We start from the raw sequence: 17,375 nt of genomic DNA, 5'->3' as shown, positions 1-17,375 counted from the left end.
TTTTGAACTATTGTATGTAAAGGATGATATTTTCCAAGAATAACTTGTAGAGCAGTTGGTTCTCAACTTCTTTTCTTCCCCATTGTTGTGAGGGATGCACTCATGTGAGTAACTGTTCAGTATCACAGTGATTCTGAAGCAGGATGGGCGAAAGGAGCGCATTCCCCAGGGGAGGCCTCTCAGAACGTTTGTGGGGTGCTGAGGAGGATCACTGCTGTGAAAAAGGAAGAGTAGACAGTTTAGAACAGATGCCGGGCCACACCAGTGCTTAAGGGATAAGCCGAGGAGAGGAGGTGCCCATGAAAGAGACCGGGGAGGAAATGGTCAAAGAAGAAGGAAAGGAGCTAGGAAAGAATATGTTCCATCAAACAAGGGAGTGAATAGTTTCAAGGACTCAAGGTGACCGAAACTTAACTTCATATAGCTCAAGCAAAAGGCTTATGTAACTGGGAAATCTGCACATTGATCCAGGCTGGTGTCAGGCATAGCTAAATGCAGGAGGCTAAAACTTGGTCATCAGAGTTCTGCCTCCTTCTCTGTGTAGACCACAGAGGAAGAATATCTTCTCTGTCTTAGTGTCCGTCTATCCAATTGACCCTGTGTGGGTCAGGTAAACTTCCCTGAACCAATTTCTGTAGCCAGAGATTAGACGGTTAGAGGGGCAGTGAAGCATAGTGGTTAAGAGTCAACACTTTGGAACCAAGGTATTTGAGTTCGGATCCCTGCTCCCTGCTCTGCAACTTACTGTGCAACCTGGGGCAAATTACATACTCCTGTGCCTCAGTTTCCTCAGCTCTAACATGTAAGAAATAACAGTAGCTATCACGGAGGCCATTTCTTTAAATGGGATGATACAGATAAAGCTTACACACAGTGCTGGACATGGTAAGTGCTCAATAAATGTTAGCTACCATGGTGATGGTAATGATGATGACAATGGCAGTGATGGTCGAGATAATGAGGAAGCAGCAACAGCAGCTACCACTCGCTGCAGGGGTAGGGTTAGGAGAAGGTCAGCTACATGGATGGCTCCCCACAGGATGAAAGGATCCTGTTACCAAAAGAAGAGAAAGGGATAAAGTGCTGGAAAGACAAACTGTAGCTACCACAGTCCTCTGTAATCATATCCAGTTTGATTCTGTAATCCACATAGAGTCTGACAACCCCAAAGTACACAGTGGATTTGGCAATAAGGAGATCTTGCTGGTGTGTGAGAGCAGTGTGGTGATCTGGGTGTCACTGAAGTGGTGGTCCCTTCTCTTTGTGACTGTCTGCAATAATGATCTTGATGAATTTCCTGGGGGTTAATAGCATCTAGTTAGTAGGCATTTGCTCTGTAGGCAAAGCTCCAAGATGGTTTGCTGTTAAAGGGAGGAAGGGAGGGAAAGAAAGTCTTCATAAAGACTTGAAGAGTTCAAACACATCTAATCATCATATCATTTGGCAGAATTGTGGTGACTATCTGATTCCTGTGGTGAGTATCTGATTCCATGCTTTCCTCTGAATTGGGCTTCCTCCTAACAGTCCTTATTCCACATTTCTGCTTCCTCTCCTTATTGAGAACAAGTGATAGATCAACATTCTTGCCTGCTCCTGCAAGCGTATTTTGAAGGAATGAAAAGCAAATATTCCTCTACCCTAAAGGAGCATTTTCCATGTTATGCTAGCCATTACGAAAGGAACTACTTATTGGATTAGCTAATGAGATTTGATTGTCAGTCAGTCAGGTTCTCATTACTGATAATGTGGCCCAGACCTACCACGTTTTCTCTGACCACCTTTTTACCTTTTTTTTGTGTTTCACTTGTTTACAGCGTGCCTTCAGAGAGAAAGCCTAATTCAGGATTGACAAAATTCTGCTAAGCCACGCCAAGATTATTGTAGCTAAAGAAGTTTAATAGAGTGCAGTTGTGGAAAACAGCCCTTAGAGGTTCTAGATTAATCTAGAATGGCTTCCTGAAAGAAAAATTCCAGAAGAATTATGTGGGAAACTTTTCTTCCCAGCGTTCCCCCTCCTCAGTCATCACCCGAGAAAAATGACACAAATAAAAGAGCTATATAACAGATAAGTATTAGGGAAAAGTGAAGAACTCAGAGTTCTAGCTTCCAGCTTGACCATTAATAAAAGCACATTACAGGGGGCGCCTGGGTGGCTCAGTCGTTGAGCGTCTGCCTTCGGCTCAGGGCATGATCCCGGTGCTCTGGGATCGAGCCCCACATCAGGCTCCTCCGCTGGGAGCCTGCTTCTTCCTCTCCCACTCCCCCTGCTTGTGTTCCCTCTCTCGCTGGCTGTCTCTGTCTGTCAAATAAATAAATAAAATCTTTAAAAAAAATAAAATAAAAGCACATTACAATGTAATAACGAATAAGCTGTGAATAAGCTGTTCCCAGCTATGTATTTAGGTTAGTCCCTTAAACAAAGTTTCTTCCAGAATTTTCTTCCTGAAAATGTTTTTTTTACTGCAGCCTACTACTGAGCTTCATGGAATGAATTTGATTTAGGTAGTAATGATTATTAGAAAACTATTTCAAGACGGACAACTGGTTAACATCTATAAGGGAAAGCATATAACCTGCCTAGTATTTGAAACTATAAATTAGTATTGTAAGTAGGGCTTTTTTTTTTCCCACCAACCAAAATAGGCAAAGATTTTGAAAAGATAATGCCCAGGTTATTTGAGAATATAGTGAAATGGGCCTCCTTGTATTTTATTGTTGGGAATGCAAGTTAATACTTCCTTTTCGGAAAGCAAATTGTCAAACGATGAAAAGCCCCAAACTGATACAGAGTTTCCACTTAGCGGAAATCTTTCTCTAAGAAACAGTCCTAAATGTAAGAGGGTCGGGGAAGCTTTATATACAGAGATTCTCATCACAGTGTATATTTTATGTATGTAGCTCTATAAAATTCATTCAATAAATACTCGTGTACCTATTATGTGAAAAGCTGTTTGCTGGGTACTATTGAACAAAACAGATTGAGTCCATTTAGCTGTTTGTTATAGTGGAAAAATTGGAAACAACCTAAATGTCCAGTGTTCTGGCAGCAGTTAAGTAAACTATGATTCATCCGTGCAGTGGATTACTATGAGTCATAGTTTGCTTTACTGTTCCCTGACTACTAGCCATTTAGGGGTGTTTCCTTGGAACAGATGAGAGTATGAGGCAGCCATTTAAAAATGAGTTACAAGGTAGTGTAATAACCTGCAGATATGTGTATGATAAAAGATTACTGAAGGATCTAGATGCACAATTATATATGTAATAGGAGTATGACTGTGAAGTGATAGAGGATACCCAGGCCCAGGTAAAAAGACCAGTGGGAAAACTCTCCAGAGTGTTACCAGTGATTGTTGTGTTTCTAAAATGAGACTAAATATGACTGGCTTTTTTCTATTTTCCTTCACTTTCTTTAATGCTCCCCAGTTACTTGTATTTTTTTTTTCCTTAAATGCTTTGGCCACACAAACTTCCCAAAAGTGAAGGCTTGCCTGAGAGTGAAGACCGCTTGAACCACGTGGGAATTTTGTCAGAGCACTTTTTCCCTCTCTGGCGACGGGTTGCGTGTTTCTGATGGAGTGGACGTTTTGGGTAGTGGAGCCGAGAAATCTGGGCACCCACCCCATCCCTAATATCGTCTGTGTCCACACACAGCAGTGTAGGCGCGGTGTCGTGTGCCTCACATGTAGCAGTGTGGATGGTAAGGTGTCTTTCAATGAATGTTGTTTTTTGGTTTTGTTTTTAAAAAATGTCTTTAGAGTGTTTTCTGAAGACTGCTTGGGAGTGGGGCTGGTTATATGCTAATTCTCCATCTTCACACCTATGACATTGGAATCTACTTGGCTTTTAGTGCAATGTGGTGAAATTAGATAGTTCGTATAAATTCACACTGTGACCATAGTCAAAGCGCCGAGAAGCTCTAAGATTCATTATTGAGTTGTCCTTGCCACCTTAATCTAATTTTTAGATTTTTAATCCACTCTTCCTTCTTTTCAGTAGAACTCCAACTTTATTTTTTCCCTCCTCATTCTCTTCCCTATGTTTCTATTCACATGGAATTTCTAGTTGTGCAGACTTTACAGTGTGCAGAGTCATACCCCTCACAGCCTGTGACTCTGTAGCAGGCTTCAGTTTTGCCCCTCTCTGCACTTCGATGTGATCAGTGTGAGATTTATTTTCATTGTCTTCTCAACTATCAGTGACAGACGTGTTTGTAGAAAAGACCTGTTTTCCTTTGTGATGTCTGAGACTGTGTGTAGGGGTTTTGTTTTGGTCTGGCTTGGTTTGCTTTTCTCTATTTAAAACTTAGATTGTGTCTATACCCACACAGAAACTTCACCCAGTCACCAGGCACCAGTAGGCTGTTCCTTTGCAGAATGGTGATCAGAGAAAGCCATACATCTGGTGATTTTGAGTTTCAGCTTTTGAAGACTGATTTCAGGAATGCATGGTTTTCTTCCTTTACCTGTAAGGCAAGTTATTTACTCAGCACACTGAAGAATGGAAGACTCGGCATACTTACGAAGTACCAAACTGTTGAGATCACAGAAAATTATTTCTGGAAGGTACTTTAGAAGCTACTCTAGCCCAACTCCCTTATTTTACAAAAAAAAAAAAAAAAAAAAATGCCTGGGGCCCCAAGAGGGATCATGGCTTAACCTATGCTGTACAATAGCTTAGTGGCAGAGATTGAACTAGAACAGTTCTGAATTCCCACATCAGCATTCTTTCCACTGTGCTGATGGCTGTCTTCCAGGTGCAGGAGTACAGGTGGTGCTTATTACAAGACTCCGCTGGCTGTAATGCTGTACCTAGGGTTGTGGAAAGCACCCTCTTTTGTTCAGTCTGATTCCATTTATGGTAGAGTTTATACACAATGTCTACAAAAAAGTCTGCTGCTGTCCCAAGTTTCTTACCTTTTTAAAATCATCTTCCCTCCATTTCTGATTTCTCAGTCTGTTACGTATTTCAATCCAAACTACTTCCAAATAATCAGAATATTCCTCCACTACAGTTGATTTTTGATTTAAAGCCTTCTATATATTTGCTAATGTTTATAGGCTGGTGAGGTTAGGAGAATTGAACTGTTATTATTTCAAAAATAAAAGCTACACTAGGACTTCCAGGTCAGGATGGCAAAGTAAGGACACTGAATCCTGTTCCTCTCATTACAAAATTAAGAAGTAATGGGTAAATATTTTTTTAAGATTTTTAAAAATATGCAATCATACTTAAAAATAAGAAAGAAAGTCTGTTTGGGCCAATAATGGAGAGAAAAGCCACTGTGGTAGGGGAGCTATAAATGGATGTAGGCAATTGGGTCAGGGTTTTCTGTAAGGATTCTGTCTACTCAGAGCATGAACCAGGAACACACTATGCTGTCTGCAAATGGTGGGCTTGGTTAGTTCACCTCATCCCAGCAGCATCACAGAAGTATACTGCTTGTGCCTGACCAGAAATCAGGAAGGACAGCCAGAGGCAGCAAGCACAAGGACCCACTCAAGATAGAACCCAGAGCTGTCAATTTAAGATCAGGTTCAAGGCCGGCATCTTATTGGGTCTAAGCTAAGGCGATCTGAAACCACCCTGTAGAGACAGGTACTCCTATTATGACACTGTCATAGAAATTGAGTCCTCAAAATATTACAAAGAATTCATAAAATTTAAGACCATGAAAAGCAGTCAAGAGACCCAACAAATGAGAGAGTTGTTACCCAAGAGAAAAGATAACAGAACAAACCCTAAAGAGGGTTTTAAAAAAGTTAAAATTCTCAACATACAAAAGAAGTGAAATCCCACAAAACAAGAATAACGGGTAATGAAACAAGAACAGAAAGGGGTGAGAAGGAACCACTTCGAAGTCTTGGAAGTGAAAATGTAATATTGAAATGAAAACAATATCTAATGTGTAAGTGACAGAAAAGAGAGACTGCACAGCATACTGCCTCCAGCTTCAGAGAAAAACCAATGAACTGGAAATAGGGTGGAGAAAACATCTCCGTGCAGCGTCGAGATGGAGGAGAGCTGGGACACGGAGCACAGCCTGAGGAGCTGGAGCACACATCTGCCCAGAGGCACAAAGGAGCAGAGGGAACGAAACAGACAGGATAATAATAATGAAGATTGCAGCTGAGTATTAATCCATGAAGGCGGGAGTCCTCAGAGTAGAAAAACCTCACCTATAAAGCACAATAAATAAACCCATAGCTACTAATCATTTCTTTTTTTTTTTTAAGATTTTATTTATTTATTTGACAGAGAGACAGGGAACACAAGCGGGGGAGTGGGAGAGGGAGAAGCAGGCTCCCTGCTGAGCAGGGAGCCCGATGCGGGGCTCGATCCCAGGACTCTAGGATCATGACCTGAGCCAAAGGCAGGCGCTTAACGACTGAGCCACCCAGGCACCCCTACTAATCATTTCTATAATGAAATTGTAGGATATTAATGATGTAGAGAAAGAAATTTTTTTAAGATTTTATTTATTTGAGGGAGAGTGAGCATGAGCAGGGGGAGGGGCAGGGGGAAAGGGAGAGAAAGAATCCGAAGCAGGCTCCATGGTTGGAGTCTGATGTGGGGCTCAATCTCATGACCCTGAGATCATGACCTGAGCCGAAACCAAGAGTCAGACGCCCAACTGACTGAGCTACCCAGGTGCCCTAAGAAAAATTTTAAATGCAAAGAAAAGATACAGGTAATGCATCTACAAAATTGTCGTCAAATCAGTGTTAGGTTCCAGCAGCAGTAGGCAACGGTATCTTCCAAGTGCTGTGGAAAACCAGTTATAAACCTACAGCTCTGTGCAGTGATTTCTATACATAAGAGTGAAATAAAGGCATTTGCAGATAAGCAAGGGCTAACTTCTCAACCCCAAGCTCTTACTAATAATGAAAGAACCAAAGGATGTTCTTCAGCAAAAAGAAAAGTATATGCAGAAAACAGTGGAATACTAGAAGCAAAAGTATTAAAATATGGTGATAAAGCTAATTTATTTCTTTTATGTGTAAAAAACTGGATCTAAAATTCCAGCAACAACAATGTGCTAAAGATACAAAAGTATGCTAAGGTCCTTATTTTGAGTAGAGAGGATACTAAGTTTGTAAACTTGTAAAAAAAAATATGTATTTAAATAATTGTGTGTTAAATGTAGGAATACCCACTAAAGTAATAGAAATGTAGAAATAGAAAGTACAACTCCTAAATCAGTAGTGAAAATTGGTAATTTTTAAAAAATTTTTTAAAGTTTATTTATTTACTTATTTAAGTAATCTCTACACCCAATGTGGGGCTCAAACTCATGACTCTGAGATCAGGAGACACATGTTCTTTTGATTGAGCCAGCCAGGCACCCCTGGAAAAATAGGTAGTTTAAAAAATTTATTCACTCAGGGGCGCCCATCTGCCTTCGGCTCAGGGCATGATCCCGGCGTTCTGGGATCGAGCCCCACATCGGGCTCATCCACTAGGAGCCTGCTTCTTTCTCTCCCACTCCCCCTGCTTGTGTTCCCTCTCTCGCTGGCTGTCTTTCTCTGTCAAATAAATAAATAAAATCTCTAAAAAAAAATTATTCACTCAATTCAGTAGAAGGCAGGAAAGGAGATAAAAAGAAGCAAAGAGAAAACATGTAAATAGTAAATATAAAATAATATATGTAAGTAATCATAATGAATATAAATTCATCTACAAAGCCAGAGGGGCACTCAGATTATTCTACTTACTTTATGCTGTCTTCTAAATGATACTGAAGGGGGTAAAAAAAAATATGGAAGAAAATATATGCAGATACTCGCAAAGAAAAAACTGATATGGCAACATTAATATCCATCAAAAGATAATTTCCTGCCACCTGTTCAATGCCAAGTCAACACACCTTCACCTCAGACTGACGAAGACTCAAACTGACACTCTTCCCCCCAGATTCCAGCCCCTGTGCTCAAGTTTGTGCCCAAAAGTGGGCATAATTATAACAGCAGAATGAAGCATCCCAAATAGTGACACTAATTCTGTGGAATATATAACGGATAAAAGGAGTGTACTAGGCAGAGAACATCTCCAACAAGCACATCAAAGAACAATACATACAGCATGATTCTGGTTCCTAAAAGAAACAAATCTGGGAAAAAGAAAACAAGACAAAATCAGAGAGGGAGACAAACCATAAGAGACTCTTAATCATAGGAAACAAACTGAGGGTTGCTAGAGGGGAGTGTGGGGAGGATGGGGTAACTGGGGGATGGGCATTAAGGAGGGCATGTGATAGAATGAGCACTGGGTGTGATATGAAACTGATGAATTACTGAACTCTACCTCTGAAACTAATAATACACTCTATGTTAATTAATTGAATTTATATTTTTAAAAACTCCAAAAAAGATAATTTCAAGCAAAAAGCATCAAATTATAGAAAGATATTTCTTACTTGTAAAAAAAGGAACAATCCACAAACAAGATATAAAAATGGACTGTGGACACTGAAATAGAGTTTCAAAATTTATAAAACAAAAGCTGACAGAGTAGCAAGGAAATAGTATATTGACATTCAGAGTTGCAGATCTTAACACACCTGTATTAGAAACGAATGTCAAACAGGCAAAAATACCTAAGGACATAAAGGATTTGAACAACATAATTAGCCCACTTGACCCAGTAGATATAAAGCACACATGGAATGTGTGTACCATGAGGGTCACACTAAAGTTAAAATCAGCATTCACTCATTCATTCATCAAGTATTTATCGAGTGCCTGATGGTTGCCGTACATTGCTCTAGACACTTGGAATACATTAGTCAGCAAGACAGATCTTGGCCTCACGGAGCTAACATTCTAGCAGGGAGGAAGGAGGCAGACAGTGAGCAATAAACATGTTAGACAGTGATAGATGCGGTTTGAAATAAAAAGAGTTGGAATAAGGAGGATTGGTGGAAAGAGGACAGCAGTTGTAGTATCAAGTAGGTTGCCTGAGTAAACCTTGTTGACAGACTGAGATTTGAACAAAGATTTGAAGAAGCTGAGGGAGTTAACCACAAAGATACGTGGAGGAAGAGTGTTCCCAACAGGGGAAACAGCTAGAGCAAAGGCTGTAGGGTGGGCAAGTTCTGGCACATAGAAGAAATTATAGAGGAAAATAGTAGGAAAGAGAATCAGATCGTGTAGATAATAGGGTATTGTAAACCTGTGTGTTTTACTCTGAGTAAAATGAAGAGCCATTGCAGGAGTTTGAGTAGAGGAGTAACATGATCTGACTTAAGTTTTAAAAGAATCATTCTAGCTACTGCATTGAGATTAGACTTGAAACAAGAGTAGAAACTGGGGGACTATTACAGTAATCCAGGCAAGAGATGATGGGAGCTTGGATCGTGTGGCAGCAGTAGGGGTATTGAAGGTTGATAAGATTCTAAATATGTGGCATGTGAGGGAAAGAGGAGTCTTGGATAACTCCAAGGTCTATTGGCCTGAGCAGCTGGAAAGATGGAGTTGCTATCAATTGACATGGGAGAATCTGCAGATGTTGAAGGTTGGGGAGGACAATCAGGAATCCAGTTTTAGATATGTGAAGTTTAAGATATCTGCTAGATCTGTTGCATCTTTGGAGCATTTAGATGTTATTTAAAGCCATGAGACTATATGACGTGATGGAAAGACAATATAGAAAGAGGACTAAGGACTAGAACAATATGGATATTTGACTAATTAAAATGGATTAAAAACCTAAATGTGAGATCTGAAACCATTAAAACCATAGAAGAGAATACAGGCAGTAATTTCTCTGACATTGACCATAATAGCATTTTTCTAGATACATTTCCTAAGGCAAGGTATACAAAAGTAAAAATAATCAGTTGGGACTACATCAAAATAAAAAGCTTTCGCACAGCAAAGGAAACCACCAACAAAACAAAAAGACAACCCACTGAGTGGGAGATGTTTGCAAATGATATATCCAATAAGGGCTTAATATCCAAAATATATAAAGAACTTAAACAACTCAACACACATACGATACACAAAAATCAGATTAAAAAATGATCAGAGGACCTAAATAGACATTTTTCCAAAGAAGACATACTATGGCCTACAGACACAGGAAAAGATGTTCAGCATTACTAATCATCAGGGAAATGCAAATCAAAACCATAATAAGATATCACCTTATTGTACCTGTTAGAATGGCTAAAATCAAAAACACAAGAAATAGCAAGTGTTGGCAGGATATAGAGAAAAAGGGAACCCTTGTACACTGTTGATGAGAATGTTAGTTGGTACAGCCACTATGGAAAACAGTATGGAATTTCCCCAAAAAATTAAAAATAGAAATACCGTATGATTCAATAATTCTGCTATTAGGATATTTACCCAAAGAAAACAAAAATATTAACTTGAAAAAATGTATGCACCCCTATGTTCATTGCAGCATTATTTACAATAGCCAAGGTATAGGAAGCAGCCTAAGTGTCCATCGATAAATGAACAGATAAGGAAGATGTGGGGCGTGTGTGTGTGTTTGTATATATGTGTACATATATACTAACACACACTGGAATATTATGTAGCCATAAGAAAGGATGAGATTGTGCCATTTGAAACATGGATGGACCTAGAGGGTATTATGTTAAGTGAAATAAATCAGACTGAGATGAAAGACAAATATATATGGTTTCACTCGTTAGTAGAATCTTAAAAAAAAAAACAAAAAAAACACACCAAATGAATAAAAAAACAAAAAGCAGAATCAGATCCATAAGTAGTGAGAACAAACTGATGGTCGCCAGAAGGGAAAGGGTTAGAAGATACAGGCTCTCAGTTATAAAAGGACTATGCCATGGGAATAAAAGGCACAGCATAAGGAATATCGTCTATGATTGTGATGTGTCGACATAGATGGCTACACTTGCGGTGGACATAGCAAAATGTATAAACTTGTCAAATCACTATGTTATACACCTGAAACTGTCGTGACATTGTGTATCAACTGTACTCAAAATATTTAAAAATTTAACAAAAAAAGACGTTTGACTAATTATACCTAGGTGGTACAAGTTTCTCTGGTTGGAACAGCAGACTTTGTGATCATCCTTCTGAGTGGTTAAAAACAGATTTGCTTTTGGGGCGCCTGTGTGACGCAGTTGGTTGGGCGTCTGACTCTTGTTTGGACTCAGGTTGTGGTCTCAGGGTCATGAGGTCGAGCCCTGCGTTGGGCTCTGTACTCCGCACGGAGTCTGCTTGAGAGTGTCTGCCTCTGCCCCTCCCCCCGACTTGTGCACGCTCTCTCTCTCTCAAATAAATAAATAAAATATTTTTAAAAAAATATTTGCTTTGCTCTTGGAGTTTTGATTCCAGTTTTAATGATAGGTTTTGTATACTGTCACTCAGTCTGTATTAGGACCAGTAGTGTGTATTTGTAAGATAGCTAGGTCACCAGTAGTCTGTGGTATGGAAAACGTATTTTATTTTTTGGTTTGTTTGTTTAAATATGTGTTAACTGAACTTATAGAGACTATGACCTTAACTCCAGTAATGCATTATTATCACCACCCAAATTGACTAGCGCAGATAGTAACATTACATGCAGCATCTTGCAAACTGATTAGAACAATGCCCAGGGCATTGTTAATTCTTATATGCCCTTTGTGCTCAAACAAAGTAATATGTCGTTCTGTGTATGCTGGTCATCATGGAGCTTAGTTCTTTCTGGAATTGCATGCTAAGCAACAGACTCCAGGAGTCTAATTAATTTGATCCCCACATTGGTCCTGTTTGCTACAAACATCGTCATGCCTCATGAGCCTCACAAGTTGTGTTTCTTAGAGAAATGCATATGTAGCTCTTATACTCTGCAACAGTGTTTGCCTCCGCATAATTGTGTTTATGTGGAATTACATCGGCATTGCAACGTGGGAATGACAGGGTTGACAGGACCATTAACTTGAGTACTCTGGGAATTGTTTCCCCGCTGCCCCCATGGCTGACTGAAAGAGCTGTGTTTCTGAGTTATATTATGGTGTGGGAGTTTGAAATGGAATTCTTATTAAACAGTACATAGACAGTTCTTTACCTGCCCTGGGCAAAAATAATTTGGACAAAAAATAGTACTCTCCCTATGAAATGTTTTATCTTTCAACTTTTTCTCTGTAATGAACGGCTTTTTTTTTTTTAATCTCTTGTATCTTAGGTAGAGGGAGAAACTGATATGTCATCTTCAGAGTTATAGCTGTACTTTTTAACCAGAACCAAAGCTTAAACTTCCTCTGGCAGATCCCTAGTGAAGGGGCAAACTGATGTCCAGTGGAAATGAGAAAGGCAGAAAAAGGAAAAATTGGATATTGAGAGGATTCGCTTGGCATGGAACAAAATAATTTGAGCCTAAGAGAAATGAGAGCATTAGAAACTAAACCTGGCAGTACAGTGGCATCTTCCATTTTCAGCTATTTTGAAGTTTTTTAACTGAGAGCATGGCCATAGAGCATATATAGATAACACGTAGACTGCTCATAAAGCAGACGGACAAACATTGATGCCGTGTATGTCAGCAGCGTCTGCAAAGCAGGAAGGGTGCATGCCAGTGCATTGTAGACTAGGAAGGTTCCTTTGTGACTTCCAGGATCTGTACTGTTATAAGAAAATTAAGTGTTGAGTTTAACTACATTTTTAATGCTAAGGAGGTAGTATTCTTAGTAAACCTAGATGAATGGAGCAGATTTTATATATGGACCAACTATAAATTCACAGTTATGAAAGATTTAAAATTTCTGCATGAACCATACATAGATCGCTTTTCTTAGTAATAGCCTTTTTTCCTTAAAACTCTGCAATTACTAATGGAAATATTTTTCCTTTTCTTACCACCTGATGGAGCATTCAGCCAAATTTATAGGCTTTAAAGAAAATTACCAAAATATTGCAAAAAATAATAAATCAGGTTGATGACCATTAAAAAACTTGAACTTCAAGTAGAATTTCTGAACCTTTATAATTTATTTTTATAGATTTCTATTACTCGTAGCTTATGATGGTTCTGATTTTATACTTTTTAAGCTGTAGGTTTCATTGTCAAGAAGCTTATTATTACCATATACTGAGCCCATGTTTAAGGCATGTTGCCACCAAATGGTAGTACATTTTGCCTGATACACAGATTGTAAGCACAACATAAATATCAAACATATCTTTATGCACTAAACAAATTTATTTATTTTAAAGGCTTCTCTAAAGTATAACTACGTATTTTAGGGTATTATTTCTTAAATGTGGTAGTGTTCAGCATCTTTTTCCTTGACTTTTTTTTTTAAGATTTTATCCATTTATTTGAGAGAGAGCGCACGTGAGTGGGGGAGGTGCAGAAGCCAAGGGAGAAGCAGACTCCCTGCTGAGCAAAGACCACAGTGCAGGGCTCCATCCCAGGACCCTGGGATCATGACCTGAGCTGAAGGCGGACGCTTAACTGACTAAGCCACCTAGCCTCCTTCTCCTTGACTTTTTAAAGTAACTTTATTAAGATAAACAACTTTTTAAAACAACTCTTGGGGCGCCTGGGTGGCTCAGTAGATTAAGTGGCTGGCTCTTGATTGTGGCTCAGGTCATGATCTCAGGGTCATGGGATGGAGCCCCAATTGCGCTCTGCACTGGGTGTGGAGCCTGCTTAAGATTCTCTTTCCCTCTCAGCATTCCTCCCCCACCCCCCACCAGTGTGCATGCTCTTTCTCTCTCTCTCTAAAAAAATTAAAAATAAAAATAAAACAACTCTTTACTGAATGTTTATAGTTGTAACAAAAGTTTTAGATAAGTCATACTGTTTTAAGCTACTTATTCAGTGTTTAACCAGCCATATAACCTACAGAGAGAGCCCTTTGGGCTACTTTTAAGCTAATCAAAAAAGATTTAATTTGCTCTGTTAGTGCTTCTGATCAGTTGAAGCATTTTGACTCATCAGGGTACTGTGAGCATTTTGACAGAGTAATTATTCCTTCCTCATGTGGCTCAGTCTGGAGCAGAGTAGGACGCATTCAGCGTCCCTGACCCTGGCCTACTAAATGCTGAGAGCACTCTGCAGTCGTTGTGAGAACCAGTGTCCCCACGTTTGCACATGCCCCTGAAGGAGTATTGCCCCCACTCCCACCTCTACCCTTGACAAAAACCTCTGCTCAGGTTCTGAGTTGCCCCCTCTAATTTTACTTACTGCTGTTTCTATCGGATATGGCCTATAAAGAAAGTGTGAGTAAAGGGAAAACTGCGTAAGTTATTCCCATAAAAAAGGAGGTAGCTTCTCACTTCTGTTTGCCTTTTTTTTAGCTGTTACTCAGTTTAAATTTGATTGCAAAACACTTAACCTATAAACTAATTCTGGGACAGGTTTATTAAAGGACCTGTAATGATCCCTTACCTTTAAGTGAGTTTCTGAGATTTAAACTTTTATAACACTGGGATATTATTTAAGTTTATGAGAGGAAGATGGGAAACATTCTGTAGACTAATAAAAATTGGTGAACTCCATGCTAGGCAACTTGTAGGTCTTATCTTTGCTTCTATGTTATTGTCTTGTACCTCAAAATGGCTCTATCTCCTGCTCCCTCCCTCTGCAACCCACCAGAGTATACACAAGCCTTTTAGTGGATGTGTTTTGTTGGTCTGATTTTTAGCTTTTATTGCTTTTTCATAAAGAACACATGTCAAAAGCCCTTTATTAAATGGAAAGAATTGCATGACTTCCTTCTGTTCTTTATTTCCTTATATTGGAATGAAGGCTGACTCTTCACTCTGGAATGACTCATTTCAAAGGAGTTGAGGGTAAGAGAGTCATTTTGTGGTAAAATCCCTAATATGTCTACCTCACTCAGGAGCATCTCTGCAGGAGAAATCATTAAACATGAGTTAACGTCATTGGTCTTCCCCATCCCCAAAGAAGGGGGAAGATTTTCATATCACATAAATTAAAAATGAGGATTAAGATGAGAAAATGGAAAGACAAAGGAGTTAAGTGACAAAGAACTTCCTGTTCTCTTTAGAACTTCTAATGTATCCCCTTTCCCCCAAGTAATGCTTGTGGCCCCTCTAGGTGCCCAGTAATAAAAACAGCAGTATAAATACATGGAATAGTAAATGCAGCTCTTACTCACTCTGACTGTTGTTCTGACTTGGCTGTGTGCTATTGATGGTCTCCTTTAAAAACAGCTTATTTGTTTAGTATGAAATTAGAAATTACATAAAAACATATGGAAGAGGAGGGCTTGTTTGCGTTTTGTTTTGTTTTTTATGTTTACAATTTTTTTAAAGATTTATTTATTTTGAGAGTGTGAGATTGAGGGAGGAGTAGAGGGAGAAGGAGAGAGAGAGAAGCAGACTCTTCTGAGTGCAGGGCCTGTTGCAGGGCTCGAACTCAGGACCCTGAGATCATGACCTGAGCCGAAACCAAGAGTCAGTCACTCAACCCAGGTCCCTTACAATTCTTTTTTTTTTTTAATTGAAGTATAGCTGACATACAATGTTATATTAGTTTTAGGTGTACAGCATAGTGATTTGACAATTCTATACGTTATGCCATGCCACAGTAAGTATAGTCACCATCTGTCACCATACAAAGTTATTACAGTATTATTGAATATACTCCCTATGCTGCACTTTTCATCTCTGTGACTTGTTTATTTTATAACTGGAAGTTTGTACCTCTTAATCCCCTTCACCTATTTTGCCTAACCCCCAGCCCCCTCTCTTCTGGCAGCTGCCATTTTGTTCTCTGTTTTGTTTTGTTTGTTGTGTTTTTTAGATTCCATGTGTTAAGTGAAATTACACAGTATTTGTCTTTCTCTGTCTGAGTTATTTCACTTAGCATAATACCCTCTAGATCCGCCCATGTTATCACGAATGACAAGAGTTCATTCTTTTTTATGGCTGAGTAATATTCCATTATATCTACATGTGCCACATCTTCTTTATCCATTCATCTGTTGATGGACACTTAGGTTGCCTCCATATCTTGGCTGTTGTACGTAATGTTGCAATGAACATAGTGATACACACATTATTTTCTTTGGGTAAATACCCAGCAGTGGAATTACTGGATCATATGGTATTTTTAAGTTTTTGAGGAACCCCTGTACTGTTTTCCATAGTAGCTATACCAATTTGCATTCCCACCGACAGGTGTGAGGAATCCCTTTTCTTCACATTCTCGCCAACAGCTGTTATTTCTTGTCTTTTCTATAATAGGCATTCTGACTGGTGTGAGATGGTATCTTATTGTACTGCTAATTGTTAATTTTAGCAGTATGGAGCCCTCACTTTGCAGTTATGTAAATCTTGAGATTTCCTATAATCTTTTTGAAGACAATAATCACGTCTTAAAGAGCTTTATATAACCCTAGTAGTACCTTACGTGGAGTAAGTACTTAATAGTGTTAGATGGATTTGTGGAAGAAAAGTATCAGTTGATGATTAAAAATAAAAATATTTTCAGGACACCTGGGTAGTTCAGTCGGTTAAGTGTCTGCATTGGGCTCAGGTCATGATCTCAGGATCATGGATCCTGTCCTGAATCAGGCTCCTTGCTCAGTGGGGAGCCTGCTTCTCCCTCTGCCTGCTGCTCCCCCTGCTTGTGCGCTCTCTCTCTCTCTCTCTCTCTGATAAATAAATAAATAAATAAATAAATAAATAAATAAATAAAATCTTTAATGAATGAATGAATAAAATTTTTTCTTTGGCCCTTATATTCATAAATGGGGCTGAAAATGATTACTCTGTTTCACACTCTTAGTTCCAAAAGGAGGAACTGGGATCTTAAACTATTTATAGTTCTTAATTGTTAATATTTGACTCATTACCTTCTTCCCTAAATCTAAACTAAAATACTGTATATTGTTGCTACTCAGAAGTTTGTAAACTAAGCTGCCAAAAAAATTGATTTGCTGGAAGCAGTATAAAAATTTTTGGAAGACTAGGTAATGTCTGTCAATTTAACAATGTCCTTTAGGCTTTGAAGACTTTGTGGTTTGGAAGCCATGCTTAACCTTCCAAGAGGAACTTTCCTATGCTTTTTTTTTTTTTTTTTAAGATTTTATTTATTTATTTGAGAGAGAGAGCACAAGAGAGCACGGGCGGGGGTGGGGGAGGAGCAGGGGGAGGGAGAGAAGCAGACTCCCTGCAGAGCGACCATGGGGCTAGATCCCAGGACCCCAGGATTATGACTTGAGCCGAAGGCAGATGCTTAACCAACTGAGTGTCCCAGGAGCCCCTACTTTTGCTATATCTGACGAAATGGGTGCTGGGAAAGGATTCTTTGGGCACTATGCCAAAAATAGAATTTTAGAGATGATAGTTCTAAATGATTGAGTTTCAGGTTTGGGGCCTCGTCAGTAAAGTCTAGGCCTAATGTTTCTGAGTATAGCC

The 17,375-nt window shown here is 39.2% G+C and overlaps 1 protein-coding gene across 8 annotated transcripts in view; it reads left to right on the top strand.

The window, feature by feature from the left end:
- The window catches only part of PPP1R12B (protein phosphatase 1 regulatory subunit 12B), a 200,995-nt gene that overhangs the window by 138,444 nt on the left and 45,176 nt on the right, over window positions 1-17,375 (top strand). Inside the window, exon 20 of one of the 8 annotated variants that reach the window (XM_087857168.1) lies at window positions 1,448-17,033. The exons of the other annotated variants lie outside the window; for them this stretch is intronic. Within the exon in view, the coding sequence (XP_087713294.1) occupies window positions 1,448-1,486 (39 nt within the window). The 3' untranslated portion in view covers window positions 1,487-17,033. Of the gene's footprint in view, window positions 1-1,447; window positions 17,034-17,375 lie in introns of those variants that run through there. 8 annotated transcript variants of the gene reach the window in all.

This window comes from Ursus americanus, chromosome 2 (assembly GCF_024610735.1).
Source record: "Ursus americanus isolate L20-20 chromosome 2, mUrsAme1.1.p, whole genome shotgun sequence".
NCBI lineage: Eukaryota > Metazoa > Chordata > Mammalia > Carnivora > Ursidae > Ursus > Ursus americanus.
The sequence above is the reverse complement of the archived record's forward strand: the minus strand, read 5'-3'. Positions and strand labels throughout refer to the sequence as shown.